This window comes from Carcharodon carcharias, chromosome 7 (assembly GCF_017639515.1).
Source record: "Carcharodon carcharias isolate sCarCar2 chromosome 7, sCarCar2.pri, whole genome shotgun sequence".
NCBI classification, from domain to species: Eukaryota; Metazoa; Chordata; class Chondrichthyes; order Lamniformes; family Lamnidae; genus Carcharodon; species Carcharodon carcharias.
The window spans coordinates 104,883,990-104,906,139 of record NC_054473.1 but is presented as its reverse complement, the minus strand read 5'-3'; the positions used below and the strand labels follow the sequence as shown (position 1 = coordinate 104,906,139).

Here is a 22,150-nt window from a genome sequence, read left to right as displayed (position 1 = left end):
CGACCCCCTTCCGCACCGGGTGCCCATAGATCAGGAGCGTGGGGCTGAAGTGCAAACAAAACATCAATAAAAGGTTTTTCAAATAACTAAAAAGGGAGTGCAGCCTACAACACCCTATGTATACATGGTCCACGGACTCCACAAGACCGCAAAAAGGGCATGTGTCCTGAGAGTCCGTGAACCTATGCATCCTCTTATTATAAGGGACTGCTGCATGCAACACCCTCCAACCCAGGTCCCCGATAGAAAGGGGGAGGACACCTCCGTAGAGGGCCTCCCATCGAGGGCCTCCGCCGCCGGACGGCAACAAGGCACGCCAGGGCGTGTCCGGTCGACGGACAAGGGCGAGAAAATGGAAGGTGTGCAGCAGCAGTCCATACAAAAAGCCCCTCTTTGCTGTGCCAAAAGGCACAGAGGGCATGTCCCCGAGGCGGCTCATATTGCGGGGCACCAGCACCCGAGGGAGGGTTCGGGGCTTGGGGCCAATGTGGAATTCCGTCCGAACAGGGGAACGCTCAGACGGAAGACCACCGCGCACCTGGGCCACCTCAAGACCCAAAATAACGTCGGGTCCGAGCACGACCGTTCTCAGGTCTTGGATGGCATCGGCTGCGACCTGGACACTCACAGACGCGCGTCGCGCCAACTCCTGCGGGAGCATCCAGCCCAGTCCTCCGCCACCCAGCACGTCCCCGATCCTGGTCACCCCTGCGGCCACAGCCCTCCTCTCCGCCAACCACTGAAAAGGACGGAGGGGCGGATTCCTGAGCAGCGGCTCTCTGACGATAGCCGCTACTCCTGACGGGGGAGAGCTGCGTCGCGAGGCGACCACTTTCCAGACTTTGATCAGGTCCTGGTAAAAGACGGGCAACGCCTGCAAGGAGCCACCGAGGCCCAGCTGTTCTATAAACAGGAGCTGCACGTCATAATTCAGGCCGTGCACCTGACGGAAGAAATACGTCATCAGGGCACACCATCTAGGAGGAGGCTCAACGTAGAGGTATCGCTGCAGGGTCTGAAGGCGGAAAGTCGCCACCTGTGTGCATAGGCACACATAATGTAACGCTTTTGAGTACAAACCCGTTTCCATCTGTTCTGATTCAGATGAAGTTACATTGTTTCATAGTTTGCCATTGTGAAAATTGAACTCTTGATCTTGGGGTTACAAACCCAGTACCATAACCACTTGGCTATCATACCAGAGCTAAACAACATTATTATGAGCATCTGATCACAGATTGTTTCATAGTTTGCCATTATGAGATTTGAACTTTTGATACTCTTTTTGAGTAAACCTGTTTCCATCTGTTTCAGATGAAGTTACATTGTTTCATAGTTTGCCATTGTGAGATTTGAACTCTTGATACTCTTTTGAGGATGTAACTCATTCGAGTACAAACCCGTTTCCATCTGTTTCAGATGAAGTTACATTGTTTCATAGTTTTGCCATTGTGAGATTTGAACTCTTGATCTTGGGGTTACAAGCCCAGTACCATAACCACTTGGCTATTTAGGCCAAGCAAAATTACATGGTTTCATAGTTTGCCATCGTGAGATTTGAACGTTTTGATACTCTTTTGAGTAAACCTGTTTCCATCTGTTTCAGATGAAGTTACATTGTTTCATAGTTTGCCATTGTGAGATTTGAACTCTTGATCTTAGGGTTACAAACCCAGTACCATAACCACTTGGCCATTTAGGCCTAAGGAGTGTTGTGTTGTTGTAACTCTTTCGAGTACAAACCTGTTTCCATCTGTTTCAGATGAAGTTACATTGTTTCATAGTTTGCCATTGTGAGATTTGAACACTTGATACTCTTTCGAGTACAAACCTGTTTCCATCTGTTTCAGACGAAGTTACATTGTTCCATAGTTTGCCATTGTGAGATTTGAACTCTTGATCTTGGGGTTACAAACCCAGTGCCATAACCACTTGGCTATTTAGGCCAAGCTAAATCCACTTCCATCTGTTTCAGATGAAGTTACATTGTTTCATAGTTTTGCCATTGTGAGATTTGAACTCTTGATCTTAGGGTTACAAACCCAGTACCATAACCACTTGGCTATTTAGGCCAAGCTTTGAGAGTTAATTGTATTTTAATTGTGGTTAACTGTATGCAGGTGGGGGGCATTGACAAGTGATGCACTTGATTCCTTTCAATAGACACAGACTGAAACTAGTCATTTACATCAGAAATAAACAAGAAAGTGTTGTAAAATGTGGCTTCAGTTCTATTCTTCAGCCGCATTTCTGCAACAGAACATGGTAGCAGCAAATGGTTATCTAAAACCAAAGCTTGGAAACTAATGAAAACAGACAGACAAAAAAAGGACAGAATTCTGGCAGATGGCAGGCAGCAGGTATAAATGGTCAGGGTATGATTAGCCACTGATGCTCTCACAGTCTGAACCATATGATCAGCAGATAAATGAAGTGGACACAGGTTATACCACCCTACAAGACATAAAATCAGGAAGTAAAGTATTTTTGTGAGCTGGATGCCCTTCAGTTGGACAATGATGAAAGTATTGACCTTCTATTAAAGTTCTTGATTGAAATTTACCAGGAAAATGATATGTTAAATGCCCATGAGGCATGGTCAGACTTTGATAGATTCCATGGTGGAATACATCATGTAATCTACTAGACTGTATAAAAGCTTGATGAGATTCAGTGTGGGGATCCCTGGGTCAGCAGCAACTTTTACATTGCTGGATTGTGCTAATGTGTCTCATGGACAGGCTCCTGGTTCCAACTGATATTCAGTTCTTGGAGAGAAAGGCCTTGTCAGATCAGATGTCTGCTGCCTCGAACAAAATCCTGGGGAAATAATCATTTCCTTCAGTCTTTGAGGGACAAATGGGATATTCCACGGTAACATAAAGAACAGAGAACTCAATGATTGGCAGAGTTTGAAACGTTGCAGATACCAGGCACAGGAGTCATTACAATAGTAGGAATAAGGACAGGCACAATGAAGATGAAAACACCTTTAGCAGACCCAGCTATTACTGCAGAAGACAAAAGTGGAACAGAAATAATAGGCAAATGAATTCCAGGATTTCTCAAAGAACAGTTAATAAGTACTTCAGATGTGACTCAAAGTATCATTATGTGATGAACTGTCCAACGTGAAGAAGCAAGGTCTGTGAAATAACATTTGGTGAAGTGAATTCTGAGGAAGAGGGTGAAGATAATGATGAATGTAGACAAATAATATTGGTCATGAGGAGTTTTAGTCCAGCGATGAATGCATTTGTCACAGGCTCCTTTAAATGTGCTGCGCTGAACAGTGCTTGCACTTTGACAATATGTGGAACAGTTTGTGTATTGTAAGATAAGATTTCAACCAAAGTGTGAGGATCAGTGTAAGGCGAGGAAATATAAAAATACTGGTTGCTTTAAGTTTGGTGATGACAGCCTATTGAATTCGATAAAGAGAGTTCCAATTCCATTTAAAATAGCTAGAGTTAGCCATCTGAGAAGTATTAATCTCTATTCTCTAGTGTGATACCGATAGTGTTATATAAACTTTCTATGATAAAGACAAATGTAACTTGACATGAAGCATTATAAGGCAGTTTTCTTGGAAATTCAGTGGATCTGCAATTTATCCAGTCAGGACAACATCCTATCCCCTTAACAAAACCCAATGTTCCTCGTCAGAGTATTAGTCAAATATTAATGTCTTAAATGCACATGGAAAGTTTTCTCACCCTGAGTCGAGTAACTCACCTCCTGACTCCCCAAAGCCTGTTCACCATTACAAGGCACAAGTCAGGAATGTAATAAATACTCTCCACTTCCTGGATGAGTGTAGTTCCAACAACACTCAAGAAGTTTGACACCATCCAGGAGAAAGTAGTGAGCTTGATTGGCACCCCACCCACAAAAATTTACTCCCTCCACCATTGATGCACAGTAGCAGCAGTGTGTCCCATCTACAAAATGTACTGCAGAACCTTTGGGGATCAAAGTTTACAGGGAGAAGGTGGGAGAATGGGGTTGAGAAACTTATCAGCCATGTTTGAATGGCGGAGCAGACTTGATGGGCTGATTGGCCTAATTTATGCCCCTATATCTTATGGTCTTATGGTCTAACTCACCAAGGCTCCTTAGACAGCACCTTCCAACCCATGACCGCTACCATCTAGGAGGACAAGGACATGGGAACACCACCACCTGGAAGATCACCTCCAAGCCACTCACCATCCTGACTTGGAAATATATCGTTGTTCCTTCATTGTTGCTGGGTCAAAATCCTGGAATTCCCTCCCTAACAGCACTGTGGGTGTACCTACACCACGTGGACTGCAGCCGTTCAAGAAGGCAGCTCATGGGCAATTGCTCTCAAGGGCAATTAGGGATGGGCCATAAATGCTGGCCCAGCCAGCAACTCCCACATCCCATGAATGAATAAACAAAAAAGCCAAGGAAGCCTTCATAGAGAAGACCGGAAATAAGCAAAATATAAAGTTAATGTTTCAGACTAGCTTGAGCTTCAACATGGGGCAATCTTCCAACCAGAGTCACTGGTCAGTTATCAGGGGGATTTGGCTGAACATGATGGGAACTGATTACACTAGAATCCCAACTGGATTACCAATGTCTTTCCTCATCATGGCTCAGTGTCAGAAAGTCTGGGTTTGATTCCCAATCCAGATACTTGAGCACAAAATCTAGGCTGACATTCCTAGTGTCGGAAGTCCACTGTCTGATGAGACATGAAACTGAGGCTCCATTTGGCCTCCCAGGTGGAGAGAAAAAGTTCTTTGATGATATTTGAAGAAGAGCATGGGAGCTGTCCAAGCTGCCCTGGTCAATGTTTATCCTTCAAGCAACATCACTAAATGGAAGGCCATTTATCACATTGCCAATTTTGGGATTTTACTGTGCATATACTGGGTGCTGTGTCTCCTAAGTTATGACAGTACTTGTAGCAGTAATTTATTGGCTGAAGAACACTTTGTGACATCTTGAGGTTGTGAAAGACACTATGTAAAGGCAAGGTCTTTCTTTCTCCTGACCTCTGCATGACTCTGGTCCTAAACTGTGTGATTGAATCTTGAGGTAGACAATGCATATTGTGCTGATGATGCCCATTTAGTAAGGGGGAAAAAATGCCCCTTGACTGGGCCTTGCTGCATGACTGAACTTTAGGTGGGGTAAATTTTGGGGCAGTGAGTTATTATAATCAGCCAGTCAGTCAGGATATTGCCTCTATTTGCAGAGTCAGGTTTAGGTTCACAGTGTGGCAGAGCTCATGATTCAGAATGGGTGCTGGCAGTTTGCCAGGAAAGTGATGGACAAATTTAAAGGGATGTGGCCACTTAGAGGGTTAAGTGAGCGACATTGGGGTAATAGCATTGGTAAGGCATTACAAAGGCTGTGTATTATAAGTTAGATATAATTTATTTGAATGTTGGTTGCCTGGGTAACAAAAAACACAGTGAGGAAATTCCTGTGGCTGAGAATAAATGTGGAGGGAGGAAACTGGGGCATATCGAAATGATAGAGTGAAGCGACACTCTGAGCTCTTGTTTGGTAGCTGGCATAGTGAAGACAGAGGGGTATGAAGTGATAGCAAGATGGGTACATTGTTCTTGACTGGAGGATGCCCTACTCATTGATGAGTTTGCAATGGGCCTGGAAGGAGGAGGAGGGAGATTTGAAAACACAACAGGCAGCTTCTGTCATTGACAGTGCCAGTCCATGCTGAATGTGATTTACTGTCCTTAAAGGGCTGGTGGGCAAATTTAAATAGATTCAGCCAATTCCAGGTATATATGAGGATAAACTATCAATAGCATTTATAAAGTTGTTAGGGCAACAAAGGTTTCAGGTGCTAGGAGACAAGAATGCAAGTCTGTGCCTGTGGTAAAGTGGAGCAACATTCCAACACCTTGTTGAAAGGCTGGAGAAATGAAACTCCTGTAACATTGCTGCATGGACACAGAGGAAACACATTTGAGGGCACAGCTGGCAGTGCCAGTCCTAGGTTACATGTGAACTGTAAGTGTTCTTGCAGCAGGTGGCACAGCTGGTGCCCCACTCTCTGCGTTACCAGCTCTACACATCCACTGCCAGTAGGTGCACCTCGGCCTGTATACCTAGCATGGTGGGGCGGGGTGAGGGGGGGGGGGTGGGGGGGGGGTAGTGTGGCGGGGGTGGGGGTGGGGGGTGGTTTCTGGTGTTTACCAGCTGCTGGGTACAGTCTAACTTTCTACTCTTCGCTGTGCCCTAACTCACCCAGAATCCCACTGTCTGGGATTTAACCATTTAACTATTAATACAGTTGAATAAATTTGTGCCAGCATTTTCCCAGAAGCTGCTCTCACTCCGTCATTGGAATAATATACATGATACAGGATCTGGGTAAAGAGCTAATGATGCTGCTGTATACCTTGATAGTTGGCCCACACATAGAGCACAGTTTTGGGAATCCAGTTGTCCTAATCCTGTGCTGTAACTGTCCTGGGAGTGTTGATGGGGACAGTGTAGAGGGAGCTTTACTCTGTATCTAACCCAATGCTGTACCTGCCCTGGGAGTGTTTGATGGGGCACTGGAGCAATTACAATTGGGAGTGTTTTGTTCCCTTACAACACAATCCCTACATCACTGGACAGAAAGAATTTACACTAAAAGAGACAGAATAAACAATCCGTTTTGACATTAATTGTAAACATGCACGTGGAGCTCGAACTTACCATCTCCACTGCGATGGCTGAGTGTATTCCTCCTACTCTGCTAAAAGCCCAAGGGAAGTTGAGGAGTCCAGCACCAAGGGCTGACTTTAACATGATGAATACCGCTCCAGAGGAGGACAGGCTTGCTCTCCCTGTGTCCAGAGCTTTTGGCTTTGCTAGGAGGTTAACGCTCTCTCTTGCCAGCTCCTCCATCTGTGCCAATCACTGCACTATTCCAGAACTTCTGAACCTGCTTACAGTCTGACTTGTCCAGCCATGAATTGGCACTCCTCCTGCTGCTCAATTCTCGCTAGGATCTGGTTCAACTCTTGTCAGACAGAAAGTTCTTCAGTTGCTGAAAGCCAGGATTGGTGGTCCTCTGGCCAATCAACTACTTGCAGAAGTTCTCTCCCACCGGTCAGAGCTCGTTGGGAAAGCTGGCAGGACCTTGTGTCAAATCTCCCATCAGCCAAGACTGAACTGAAACAGGAGGTGATCAGAGGTCAATTTACCTGCTGGAATTTCAAAAGCGTTGTGCATTTCCTTGAGAAATGTTGCTGAATTCTTTAGCTTAAAATAGGCTAAAAAGCTAATAGGATTTACACATATTGTTAGTAATATCAACACCCAATACTGTCGCTTTAAATTCACTTTCTCAGCCATAGTTTTAAAGAATGAGAGCTATTCAGAATTTTTTTCTGAGGCGGTGGCTGTGCTATTAATTCTACAGTGAGAAGAATTTACAGAAACACTGGTTTAGTGAATTGGGCATTGATCTGTGAAATTCCAGGGACTGGGGAGTTGGGCTTTGATGGGATTTGGTTGGCCCACGAGTGAGCAGGGGACCTCACTCTTTGCATCAGGACATATGGGTGAGGCTGGTGTCTCAGTACTTTTAATCTCCACACACACACGGCCACTGCTCTTGCAAGCTGTTGGCCATCACTATTCAGCCATCACTTTATCAGAGTGGGAGACAGGGGAAGCTGGATAGGTCATGGTCATTGAGAAATGCATTGAGATATCTTTATCTCTGAATAAACCTTCAAAATTTTGCATATAGAATGTGTATTTTATTCATTAGAATTTTCACACTGAGTTGAAACCACTAAGATTATAATTAACCCTTTTTGATTAATTTTCACTGTTATACCATTGTCCATCTCTGTCGCTGCCTCATCTCAGCTGCTGTTGGGACCCTCATTGATGGCTTTGTTCTCTCTAGACTCGGCTATTTGAAAGTTCTTCTGGCTGAATGCTACCTTCTACCTTCCATAATCTTCAGCTCATCCAAAGCTCCGCTCCTGTGTCCTAACTCACACCTTATTCCATTCACCCCTCACCCCCATGTTCAGTGACCTACACTGGCTCCTGCTCCACATTAAAATTCTAATGTGCATTTCCAAATCCAACTGTGTCCTCACTGTTAATCTCTGGTCAATTTCATTGTTAAGGTTTGTTAATGTCATGCCAATTACATTGGGTGGAATTGCCACAGATTTGCACTGACTGCGGTAGTGGGTGGGAAAAAATGATGTTTTACCCACCAGCTGCAATGATGGCTTTTCATGCTGTAGCATCACAATCTCACCTCATTAATTATGCGTTCCCGGGAAACACACTGTTCTGATGGCGAGCGGGTTCTCATTCGCCCGCCACACCATCACCTCACCGTTCCCTCACGCTGGGCGCCATATTTAAAGTTCAGCCATTCAATGGCGATGGTGTAGTGAGATTGTCACTGGACTGGTATTCTAGAGACAATATGAGAACGAGAATACTCCGGGGTCCTGGGTTCAAATCCCACCACGGCAGATGGTGGCATCTGAATTCAATCAAAAAATCTGGAATTAAAAAGTCTAATGATGACCATAAAACAACTGTTGATTGTCATAAAACCCATCTGGTTCACTAATGTCCTTGAGAGAAAGAAATTAGCTGTCCTTACCTGGTCTACCCTACATGTGACTCCAGACCCACACTAATGGAGTTGACTCTTAAATGCCCTCTAAACGAGGGCAATTAGGGATTGCCTAGCCAGCGATGCCCACATCCCATGAACAAATTTTAACAATTGTTTTGGAGATGCTGGGTGGCGGAGGAGTGGGCTGGATAATTCCACAGGAGTTGGCACATTGCACGCTAGTGGACATCTGACTCGCGGCCAATACCATTCAAGACCTTCAGACGGTTGTGCTCGACCCTGACGTCATACTGGGCCTCGAGGTGGCGCAGGTGCGTGGTGGTCTTCCATCTGAGCGCACCCCTGTTCAGACAGAATTCCACATTGGCCCTAAGCCCCGAACCCTCCCTCGGGAGCTGGTGCCCTGCAACCTGGGTCGCTTCCCTCTGTGCCCTTTAGCAAGGGAGGGAGGGGTTTCCTCTCTAGGCTGCTGCTGCACACCCTTCATTTCCTTCCCTTCACCTACCACCCAGACATGACCTGGCGTGCTTTGTTGCCCTCTGGCAGCGGAGGTCACCAGTGGGGGGCCCTCTACGGAGGTGTCCTCCCACTTTACATCGAGGATCTGGAGTGGAGAATGTTGCACACAGCAGTCCTGTGCAACCGCAGGTTGTGTTGGTTCACGGACTCCCAAGATACCTGCATCTTTTGTGGCCTTGTGGAGTCAGTGGATCATGTTTATATACGTGTCGTAGACTGCACTCCCTTTTCAGTAATTTAAAAAACCTTTTACTGTTGTTTTGTTTGCACTTCAGTACCATGCTCCTGGTCTATGGGCACCTGGTACAGAGGGGGGCTGGGAGGGAGGAGGACCTGCAGATGAACTTGCTCCTGGGCCTGGCCAAGTCCAGGCAGTGGGCAATAGAGGGGGTCATGTGACCCAACTGTCTGCCTCTCTTCTACGGCTATGTTCCGGCCTGGAGAGGGAGCACGCAGTGTCTGCTGGCACAGTCGAGGCCTTCCATGCTCAGTGGGCATCGCGGGGACTGGGGTATTTTATTGACCCTCTTAATCACATTTTGGTTTAATGTTTGCAAGTTTCCTTTAAATTTTGTCTTTGTTTTTTCAGTGTCCCTTTAAGGGGCTACTTTTATTTTGTTCCTGATTTTGTCAACTTAGTTTACTTGGTTGACTCAAAAGAGTTACAACGGGTGGAATTGCCCCAGGTTTGCACCAATGGCTGTAGTGGGTGGGAAAAATGATGTTTTACCTGCCAGCTGCAATGGTGGCTTTTCACGACATATCATCCCATCCCGCAGCATTAATTATGCATTCCTAGGAAACACACCATTCCGATGACGATCGGGTTCTCATTCGCCTGCCATAACATCACCTCTCCACTCCCTCATGTTGGATGCCATATTTAAAGTGCAGACATTCAATAGCGATGGCAAAGTGGGATTGTCACTGGACTAGTAATCCAGAGACACAGAGTAATGCTTTGGGGATCAGAGTTCAAATCCCTCCATGGCAGACAGGAATTCAAATCTGAATTCAATAAAGACCTGGAATTAAAAGTCTAATGATGACCATGAAACCATTGTCGATTGTTGTAAAAACCCATCTGGCTCACTAACGTCCATTAGGGAAGGCAATCAGTCGTCATTACCTGGTCTGGCCTACATGTGACTCCAGACCCGTAGCAATGTGGTTGACTCTTATACGCCCTCTGAAATGGCCTAACAAGCCACTCAGTTGTAACAAAACACTACAAGTCACAAAAAAAGAATGAAACCGGATGGATCACCCGACATCGGCTGAGGCACCAGAAATGACAACAGAAATCTCAGCCCTTTCAACCCTGCAAAGTCTTCCTACTAACTTGTGGGGGCTAGTGCCAAAATTGGGAGAGCTGTCTCAAAGACTAGTTAAGCAACAGCTTAACAGAATAATCCTCAGGGAATCATACCTTACAGATAATGTCCCAGTCACCACCATCACCAGCCCTAAGTATGTCCTTTCCCACTGGTAGGACACACCCAGCAGAGGTGGAAGCACAGTGGTATACAGTCAGGAGGGAGTTGCCCTGGGAATCCTCAACATCGACTCTGGACCCCATGACGTCTCATGGCATCAGGTCAAACATGGGCAAAGAAACCTCCTGCTGATTACCACGTACCGCCCTCCCTCAGCTGATGAATCAGTACTCCTCCATGTTGAACACCATTTGGAGGAAGTACTGAGGGTGGGGGACTTCAATGTCCATCACCAAGAGTGGCTCGGTAACACCACTACTGACCGAGCTGGCCGAGTCCTAAAGGACATAGCTGCTAGATTGGGACTGAGGCAGGTGGTAAGGGAATTAACAAGAAGGAAAAACATACTTGACCTCATCCTTACCAACCTGCTTGTCGCAGATGCATCTGTCCATGACAGTATCGGTTCAAGTGACCACTGCATAATCATTGTGGAGATGAAGTTCCGCCTTCACGTTGAGGATACCCTCCATCATGTTGTGTGGCACTACCACCATGCTAAATGGGGTAGGTTTCAAACAGGTCTAGCAACTCAGGATTGGGCATCTATGAGGCGCTGTGGGCCATCAGCAGCAGCAGAACGGGTTTCGAAAACAACCTGTAACCTCATGGCCAGGCATATCCCCTATTCTACCATTGCCATCAAGCCAGGGGATCAACCCTGGATCAATAAAGAGTGCAGGAGGGTATACTAGGAGCAGCACCAGGCATACGTAACAATGAGGTGTCAACCTGGTGAAGATATAACACAAATCTACTTGCATGCCAAATAGCATAAGCAGCAAGTGATAGACAGAGCTAAGCGATCCCACAACCAGCAGATCAAGTCTAAGCTCTGCAGTCCTGCCACATCCATGCCACATCATGAATGGTGGTGGACAATTAAGCAACTCAGTGGAGAAGGAGGTTTCACAAATATCCCCATCTGCAGTGATGGGGGAACCCAACACATCAGTACAAAAGCTAAAGCTGAAGTATTTGCAACAATTTTCAGCCATAAGTGCTGAGTGGATGACCCATCTGAGCCTCCTCCGGAGGTCCACAGCATCACAGATGTCAGTCTATAATTCGATTCACTCCATGTGATATCAAGAAACAGCTGAAGGCACTGGATATTGCCCTGACAATATTCCGGCAATAGTACTGAAGTCTTGCTGTGAAGTTCTTGCCAGAATTTGCCGTGCCTCTAGCCAAGCTTTTCCAGTACAACTAAAACACTGGCACCTACCCAGCTAGGTGGAAAATTGCCCAGGTATGTCCTGTACACAAAAAGCAGGACAAATCCAACCCAGCTAATTACCGCCCCATCAGTCTACTCTCGATTATCAGTAAAGTGATGGAAGGCATCATCAACAGTGCTGTCAAGTGGCACTTGCTAAGTAATAACCTGCTCACTGACACTGTGTTTGAATTCCGCCAGGGCCACTCAGTTTCTGACCTCATTACAGCCTTGGTTCAAAGATGGACAAAAGAGCTGAACTCCTGAGGTGAGGTGAGAGTGACTGCCCTTGACATCAAGTCTGCATTTGACTGAATATATCTTCAAGGAACTCGAGCAAAACTGGAGTCAATGGGAATCAGGGGGAAAACTCTCCGCTGGTCGGAGTCGTACCTAGCACAAAGGAAGATGGTTGTGGTTGTTCAGCACCATTCATGGCTCCTCAGAAAGTGAAGCAATCCATGTCCAAATGCAGCAATACAAGAGAGAATCTAATCATCACCCCATGACATTCACTGGTATTACCACCACTGAATCCCCCACTATCAACATCCTAGGGTTTATGGCTGACCAGACACTGAACTGGACTAGCCATATAAATAATGTTGCTACAGGAGCAGGTCGGAGGCTAGGAATCCAGCAATGAGTAACTCACCTCCTGACTCCCCAAAGCATGTCCACCCTCTACAAGGCATAAGTCAGGAGTGTGAAGGAATACTCCCCACTTGGCTGGATGAGTGCAGCTCCCACAACATTGAAGAAGCTTGACACCATCCAGGACAAAGCAGCCTGCTTGGTTGGCACCACATCCATAAACATTCACTCCCTCCACCACCAACGCACAGTAGCAGCAGTGTGTGCCATCTACAAGATGCACGGCAGGAATTCACCAAGGCTCCTTCAACAGCACCTTCCAAACCCACAACCACTACCATCTAGAAGGACAGGGGTAGCAAATATATGGGAACATCACCATCTGGAAGCACCCCTCCAAGTCATCCACCATCCTGACTTCACTGTCGCTGGGTCAAAATCCTGGAACTGCCTTCCTAACAGTACTGTGGGTGTACCTACATGTCAAGGGCTGCAGTGGTCTAAGAAGACAGCTCAGCACTACCTTCTCAAGGGCAACTAAGGATGGGCAATAAATGCTGGCCCAGCCAGCAAAGCCCACATCCCATGAATGAATAAAAAACACACCTCTCAGTGCTTTCAGCCCATGACTGCTGCAAAGAAGACATGGCCCTGAAAGGCAAGAAGTCTGCAGCCCCCAGGTTTAATGATGCATTGCTCAAGCACCTTTTGGATGTAGTGGAGGCCCACCATGATGTCCTCTACCCCAGCTTTGGCCACAGGATTGGCAGCAATAGCACTAACCCAGTTTGGGAGGTGGTGGCAGCAGTGGCCAGTGCCAATGTCCTGAAGAAGAGGACAGCTACCCAGTGCTACAAAAGGATGAATGATCTCCTCCATTCCGCCAGGGTAAGTCACTCTTCTCATCACTCTCAACTCACACACTCACAAACCCATTACACATCCACAGGGCCCTCACTCACTGCCAATGCAAGGGACATCGCTATTCACCCTCTCACACACACCTTCATTGTCCTTGTCCCATTCGTGGGGCCACTTATCACCCACACATACCTGGCATACTTATCATCTGGCCTGGCAGGCATCCTCTTTACAATCTCTCCAGGACAAGCTGGCACACAACAAGAGGAAGAGTTCATAGACTGGTGGAATCTTCACAGACTTTGAAAACAGAGCCATTCAGCTGGTCGGCAACAATATGGACCAGTCCTGTGCTGAAGGTGAGGTCGGCGGTGCTATACCAAGTGAGCGTCCAGTAGTGCAACATCCAGCAGACAACCATGAAGTGGGTGGCTTGTCCTGTTTCATAGGCCACTGACATGCACTAATTATCTCTCCTTGCTTTCACAGGCACATCTGAGAAACAGCCAACAGAGTCCATGAGCCAGGACCTCCAATCAAGTCCTGAAGAAACCTCTGAAGCCTCATCACAGCACTCACCCACGCCCTCCAACAGTGCAGAGACACACACCTCGGTGGGACCTAGCTTTAGTGCAGCCCCGGGATCATAATCTGGTGAGAACATTGCACTGCCTGATCCACAGCAGGTGGAGGCAGGGACTTCCTATGTCCCTGACACTTGGAGGACTGCTGGAGGCCAGAACATTGCTGAGTCCAAGTCAGATGACGAGCCTGTGGACTTGGTCATACCAAAGTTGCTGGAGCTGCAAAGGCAAGGTCGGGAACATTAGGAAGGGATGTCTGTTGCACTCCTCAGATTGCAAGGCATGATGAAGGGGTCCATCCACCTTCACTCTGAGGTGATAGCACCGACATGCTAAGACACCAAGGTCAATACTGGTAGGATTGCGGCCTCCATGGAGACCTTGATGCAGGACGTCGCTCCTGCACTGCTGTGTGGGTTGAACTCCATTTCTGCACCATAGTTGGCCTCCAGCAGTTTCAGTGCGAGAGGGGTGTGGGGCAGCTCAATCTCACTCCAGCTTCCCCTTCCGCTCACTGGGTCAGTCAGGGGCCCTTCGGCACCCATAGGAAGGAAGATCAGCAGTTTCACATCCCGGGGCATCCACGCAAGTGATTACTGGAGAGTCTGGCCCATCCAAACCCCCTCTTCCCAGCAGCTCCAGCTCCACAGGCTGAGGCAGACGTCACTGCCACACAGCAGGACTCCAAAAGCAGGCCAGAGCCCTCCAGATCTCGGCCTTCCAGAGGACGCCCGCAAGGTCATCACGGACAGGTTGTAGCAGTCAGCAGGCTGCCTCCACCTCCACTGTGAATGTCCAAAGAGCACCAAGATACAGCAGCAGGATTAGGAATGTTAAGAAGATGTAACTCTTTTGAGTCAAAACAATTAAACTAAATCAGGGACAGAGTAAAAGCAGCCCCTTAAAGGGAAACTGCAAAAACAGAAGACAAAATGCAAAAGGAAACTTATCAACAAAGAAAAATGTGATTAAAGGGTTCTATAAAGCACCCCAGTCCCCACGGTGCCCACTGAGCACGGAAGGCCTCGATGGTGCCAGCGGACGCCACGTGCTCCTTCTCTAGGGACACCCAGCTGTGAACATAGCCACGGTAAGAAGATGCAGTTGCACAGCCTGAGCACAGGTGTTAATCTGTATAAACTGTTCATTATTGTAAAAAATACTCCCAAGAATATCTCCTTGTCTATGGCTCCTTGTTCGGATGAGCCGTGTTTGTGTCATTCAGATGTGAAACCTTGGTGCCTGCACAAGGTAAAGGCAGGTGTCTCAATCCAGGGCCTCTTTCCTGTGCTTTGTGCAGCCTTCAGACCAAAGTGCTGTTCCTGCCTTATGCTAACTGGACACCTCAATTGTGCTTGGCATTGCTGCCAGATGTCGTGGGCCGGCGCCTCAGAGTTCCATCATTCTCTCTGTGTGCTTTCAGCTCCTTGAAGGTGGGGCTGGCCCCCATCTCAGCATCTGTGTCCAGTGAAGCTGTGCTCCTGAAGGGGACAGGTGCTGAAGGCTGAGAAAGGATCAGGCGTATTTAAAGTTTCACGGCTACATCTTTATGATATGACATTGATCACAGAGTGCAAGCGAGCTGCCCTCAGCCAGACAGGAGTCAGACAGGAGTCAGACATTCTCAGACGGTCTCCGCTACGTCGCCATGACAGGAGCCTTATCACAAAGGGTATGCATGCTGCCATAAGCCAGACTGGAGTCAAACATTCATAGATGCAACGTGAGGATCCATGGTGTCTCCTCACTGCATGTCGTCATCATCCTCCATAAATCTAGCAACAATGAAGGCCTCTCAAGCATGAATACCTTGTCTGGCCAGTGCGAGGGCCTCATCTCAGTCATCATCACCTTTGAGGACCTCCTCAACCCCATCACCATTGATGTTCTCATCATTGGAGGAGACCTCCAGCTCCCCCATCTCCTCCTCAGCCAGCTTGTCTCCCCTCTGCAGCGCCAGGTTGTAAAGGGCGCAGCAGGCGATGACAATGCATGACACCGTCTGTGGACAGTATTGCAGGGCTCCACCAGATAGGTCCAGACACTGGAAGCTCATCTTCAGCATCCCGATGGTTTGCTCCAACAAGTTATGAGTTGCAGCATGAGTCTTGTTATAGCGCGCTCTGCTGCAGTCTGAGGCTGTTGCATGGGTGTCATCAGCCATGCCCTCTGCGGGTAGCCCTTGACCCCAAGGAGCCAACCCTACAGCTTCTGTGGACCCTGGAAGACACCAGGGATCTGATACCAACTAAGAGACTGTAGGAATCGTGGACACTCCCTGGAAATGATTTGCAGACCTGCAGGATGCATTTGTGGTGGTCGCACACCAGCTGAACATTCAGCGAATGGAGCCCCTTGTGGTTGACATAGTTGACTGCTTGTTGCAGCAGAGATCTGAGTGCCACATGAATGCATTCGATCAAAAACTGCACCTGTGGGAAACCCGAAACCTGGGCAAATACAATCGCCCTTGCATCCTGGCTTTCCTGGTCCCGGGTGAAATGCACAAAGCTATGTGCCCTTGTGACACACATGCATGACCTCCTCAGAGGGTAAAAACAGGGCTATTATTTCCAAGTTTTACTGGTGTTCAATTTTAAGGTATTCAAGGCCAGTTTGGATCAGTATTTTTATTTCCCAGTTCTTACTATTTTTTCTTTCTGGGTCATGGGTGTATTTGTGCGTGGCGGCTTGTGAGATCCCACAAAGGAGACACTGGTGTAGAAATTGAGCACCGCGGTCCCTTTCCCAGCCAGGGGCAGCGGATGCCCTCCATGTCCCCTTGGCACCAAATCCTGCAGTAGCTGGCAGATCTGATCAATCAGTTCCCTAGACATGCACAGTCTTCGGCGACACTGGTTCTCAGTCATCTGTAGGAATGAAAGGCAGCGTCTATAGACCCTGGGCACCACTAAGCGCCAGCCAGCGTTGGATCACTGTGGCTCTTCAACAGTGTGTGCGGGAGCCCCAGCCGCCCCTCCTTCCTGAGGGTGCTGCTCCCCATTTTGTGCAGCCAGGCACCTCTGTTGCACTTTTCTCCGTCATCTCCATTCTCTGTATGCCACGATGCGTACAGCTGATTCACCACGCTCCATGCTCCTGATGTACTCCCCCTGCAGGATGAAAGAGAGAGACACATTGGTTAGCTTAGGTGTTTGAAGAACTTCTCATGGTCAAGACTGAAGGCCCCTTAACACATCCTGGAGACTGTGGGATGTGGGCCGAAGTGTCTTTTTGTCTGCTGTAGACCTCTATATCTCTATGAGTGCTGGCCACCACTTGGATAGCCAGAGTTTAGTGCACTGCATGGCTGGCCGAAACCCCACCCTCATCCGCCACACTCCACCTGACTGATTGGCAGCAGTTTCAGCCACTGGACTGCATGCTGTGCTCTCAGCTCAGATGCAGCCATTCTCTTAACCAGCACTGCAAGACTGCACTGTCAGCTTGAACCATGTAGGATACTGGTCCAAAGGATGATGACATTACAAGGGGCTGTCAGCACCACCACCAGTGACTGCTCCATGCCAGCTTTAACAAGGAGATTGTTAACATGCTCAGTTGTCTGACTGTTCTGCAGTTCACTAAAATACTCATTAATTCGCAGTCTGTGCCCGAGGGCTGAAAAGCTCTGGAGCACTTGGTGGCATTTTGATGCCTTTGTGTTGCTTGAGTGGGCAGATAAGCTAGTGGCCTGTCTCCGCACATGTCAATGTGGCTGTGTCTGAACTGTCTTAGCTGCAGAGGAATGGTTACTTTATACAATATTTCCCGAATGTGTGGCTGCTTCCCCCCGCCACCACCCCCCACATGCCTGTGCACTACCTCCAACTGCTGGGCAGCCCTTTCCCAACCCCCCAAGTTGCCTCAACCACAATGCAGCCCTTGCTGTCCCTCCACCCACCCAAAGTCACCTCACCTGTGCACAGCCCCCACCCCCCTGGCGATGCCCCTCAATCTCAAAGTCCAACAGGCGACCCGGGCGAGCACAGCGAAATGTTACTATGCACTCACCTCCGAGTATCCTTCAAGGTGCAGCCTGCCAAGTGCACACCTTATATATGCTGTTGTGAACTATGTCAGTATGCAATTACGTCAAGGTGGGTGGATGATCCAGCGGGGGTTGGGGGATGATTCTGGTGGGCTGGCCCTGTAATGATGCACAGATGTATTATAATGACACTCCCGATGTCCGATGGCAGAAAATGCAGCCCACCATTGATAGGCTGAGTGGATGATTGCAAATTGGTTTCTTGACATCGTGAAACCAATTTTTTGCCCTCTTGCCATGTTGTTCACGCTGCCAAGCACACCAGTGGGCATAGAAAATTCTGCTCATTGTTAGCTTAAGAGAAACAGATGATAGGGTTCTAATTGTCTTTGAGCACATATAAATAGGGGATCACCCGATGCAGGAGTGGGGGAGGAGAAGGTGGAGGACCTCCTTGTAAGCCTTCTCCAGGGCCTGGCTAAGGTGGCCATCAACAGGTCCAGGCAGTGGGCAGTTGAGGGGCCATCTGACCCGACTGTCTGCCCCTCTACCATAGTGGCCCTGGAGAGGGAGCATGCAGTGTCCACTGGTAGAGGCCTTCTGTGATCAGTGGGCACTGAGAGGGCTGTGGTGCATCATCATCCCCGAAAATGACATTTTGGTTTAACTTAGTATGTTTCCTTTCACGTTTGCCACCCGCCCCCTTTTGATTTTTAGTTTAATTCATTGATTTTGTTTTTCAAAAGAGTCTATTAATAGGGGATAGCTGGGACACTGTGTTGAGTGGGAAGAGAGCTGTGAGACTGAGCAAGTTAATAAACTCTCTCAATAAAGAAAAGCTCTGTGTCTTGGTTTTGGCCTCACACATTGGCTTGGATCCTATTCACATTCATTTGCCTAAACTTTCTGTAACCCTCTCCAACCTCACAACCCCTCAAGTTACCTGCATTCCTCTAACGCTGGCCTCTTACACATCCCAGATTTTCTTCATTCCAGTATTGGTTACCGTGCCTTCCACTGCCAAGGCTGTGGAAATCCATCCCTAAACCAATCTGCTTCTCTACCTCACTTTCCCCCTTTAAGACCATTCTTAAAACCTGCCTCTGTGATAAAAACTTTGGTTACCTGCATTAATATCTCCTGATGTGTTTGATGCCTTGGTGCATTTTACTTTGTTAAGGGCGCTATGTAAGTGCCTTTGTTGTAAGTCCCTAAGGTCAATTTGTGACATGTTGGCTTTATCCAGCATTGTCTTTTGCAGTCACTTCAGGCAGAACTGAAGTGTCAACCACGGTAGTATGGGATTAACTTTACATTTCGGCCCTGACTAGGTAAAGATGGCAGATTTCCTTTCCTTGAACTCATTAGTGAACCAGTTAGGGTTTTTGACAATCTGACAGTTCCATCCTCACTCCTATGTTTATATTTCTAAATTTCTGATTAAAACTGAATTGAGCCTGAGATGTATCCATGAACACCATACTGTGGCTGTAAGATTTCTCAGGGAGATTCTATTCCCTGTGAATGGGCGGAAGAAGCCTGCCTTGGAGACAAAGCAGGCATAGCTGAGGAGGTCAGAGGTCAGCAGGAGGAATATGATATCTTGCTTCAGGATACATTGCTATAAGAAACTTGAAGGGCGATGGTGGTGTGGTGGTACCATCACTGGGCTAGTAATCCAGAGGCCCAGGCTGTGGGAACGCAAGTTCAAATCTCACCATGGTAGCTGGTGGAATTTGATTTCAGTTAATAAATCTGGAATATGAAAAAAAAACACTAGTCTCAATAATGGTAACCATGTAGCTACCATTGATCATCATAAAAACCCATCAGGTTCACCAATGTCCTTTTGGGAAGGGAATCTGCCATCCTTACCTGGACTGGGTGCATTTGCCTCCAGACCCACAGCAATGTGGTTCACTCTTAACTGCCCTCTGAAGGGCAGTTCAAGGGCAGTTAGAGATGGCCAACAAATGCTGGTGATGCCCACACCTCATGAAAGAATAAAGAAAAAGAATGACCATATTAGGATGGAAAAGGTGCCAAATTGAAGAGCAAACACACTCACTCGGGCTTCTCCCACATAGCTTTCCTCAGAACAACAAATGTTCACAAATACTTCTCTCAGGAGGCATCCCCTTCTGATCAACCATAGACATCATCCTCATCTTAATGACATGTCACACCAAGCCCTCATAGTGATCCACCCCCCACCCACTATTGCAACCTGGAGGGTAGGGATGGGGGTGAGGATGTGGGTGAGGGTGGGGGTGGGGGAGGGGGTAGAGGCTCTCTAATCATTGCAACCCTGACAGGTACAGTGAAGGATACACTGGCGATAGACCAAGTCTCAGTATGTATGGACTTAACATTATGTTCAACAACTTCAGATCATGAACTCTGTCCTCCATTTTGATATATATATATATTTTTTCCCAATACCTTCCCTCCCACAGGGCCACTCTGTAACTTGTTCTTATGTTTTGCTTTCAGAGAGCACTGACTCTTGTTCTGCTATTAACATATTCCATTATCTGACCTCAATGATGCTATTAGCACCTACTTTAATCTTTAACACTATCATTAACACTCCCTTTGTCTTGCAACCATGCATCTTTGTAAAATCTCTCCTGAGCTCCCACCTATCCCTGACCTTCTATTTGCTCCACCTGCTCCAACCCCTCTCCTCCACTGTATAAAACACATCCTATTTCTCCTCCCTTTAGCTTTAAGGAAGAGTTATATGGATTTGAAACATTAGCTCTGTTTCTCTCTCCACAGATGCTGCTAGAGCTGCTGAGATTTTTCAGCATTTTTAATTTTTATCTCAGCATGAACGGCCATTGGGAATGGAAAGCTGGGGCTAGCCCAGCTGCCTTGTCACAGAATTAAGAATCACATAGCCACATGGTGTACACCACTCACTCAGGTTAACTTGATGTGCCATATGACCATGATAAATATAGAACCATAGAAAAGTTACAGCACAGAATGATGCCATTCAGCCCATTCACTGGCCATGTTAATTCTACTTTCCAGCCCCTGGTTCGTAGCCTTGCAGGCCCAGATACCTTTTAACTGAGTTGAGGGTTTCTGCCTCCACCACCAAACCAGGCAGTGAATTCCAAACTCCCACTAGCCTCTGGCTGAAGAAGTTTTTCCTCATGATCCCCTAATCATTCAGAGGGCACAAGACCTTACAAGCTCTGCTCAGCTCGCTGCAAGGTGCTGAGCCTCAGGGGTCATTGACCAAGAGGACAATTCTAGAGCAGCAACAAGGAATGTGTGTGTGTTTCTGTCAGCATCACTAGGGCACTCCACATGATTAGAGAGATTGCAGGAGCCCATCTCTACCATGAGTGCCATGATCCCTCCGACCAAGGTGGGATTATACTGAACAACTCTTTTTAGGTTGGCATGGACACAATGGGCCAAGTAGCCTCCTCCTGTGTCTTGCTAGGGAGAAAGGGCACATGGAAGTGGAGACTCTGCTCAAGTCACGTCCATTCACTCTCTGTCAGTCAGTGCCCCACATGCAGCCTCCTGTCCTGATGTTAATGTCAGTGCCTGTGCAAGTACAGGTGAGAAGTCTTTGGCTGGGCCCTGACCAGCTCCGTAACCCAAAGGATGTTGGCCACAAACATTCAGAGTACTGGGATGAGCAATCTGACTCTAACTCTGCTGAAGCCATGGGTAAGACAGCGTAGGAGAAACAGGAAAAGGAAGAGAAACAATTTGTAGTTGTATAACATTAATCACTTGCGGGTTTAATGCTGTGTTAAACTGTAACTCATATGTTCGATGTTCATAACTCAGAACCTTTATTTCAAAGCTCCATTGTCCTGTTCTCCTGACTGTTGCTCTCACCTGTCAAGCTGCCTTTAATCTTGAGGAAAATTTACATATTTTAAAAATATTTGTTCATGGGATGTGGGCGTCGCTGGCTAGGCCACCGTTTATTGCCCATCCCTGTTTACCCTTGAGAAGGTTCTGCCTTCTTGAACAGTTGCAGTCCTTGTGTTGTAGTCTTGCCAAAATGAACTATTTCACATTTGATCACATTATACTCCATTTGCCAGATTTTTTGCCTACTCACTTAACCTTTCTATGTCACTTTGTAGCCTCCCTAAGCCCTCTTCACAATTTGCTTTCCAATCTATCTTTGTGTCATCAACAAATTTAGCAACCATTCCTTCGGTCCCTTGTGAATGCTGACTTGTCAACAGTACCATCTTTCAATTAAGATGTTAAACCAAGGCGCCGTCCACACTTTCA

At 47.3% G+C, this 22,150-nt stretch overlaps 1 protein-coding gene across 1 annotated transcript in view; it reads right to left on the bottom strand.

Annotated features, from left to right (window-relative positions):
* The window catches only part of LOC121280026 (putative sodium-coupled neutral amino acid transporter 8), a 194,453-nt gene extending 187,553 nt beyond the window's left edge, over positions 1–6,900 (bottom strand). Inside the window, exon 1 of the mRNA XM_041191654.1 lies at positions 6,709–6,900. Within this exon, the coding sequence (XP_041047588.1) occupies positions 6,709–6,900 (192 nt within the window). The remainder of the gene's footprint in view (positions 1–6,708) is intronic.
* Positions 6,901–22,150: the final 15,250 nt, after the last annotated feature.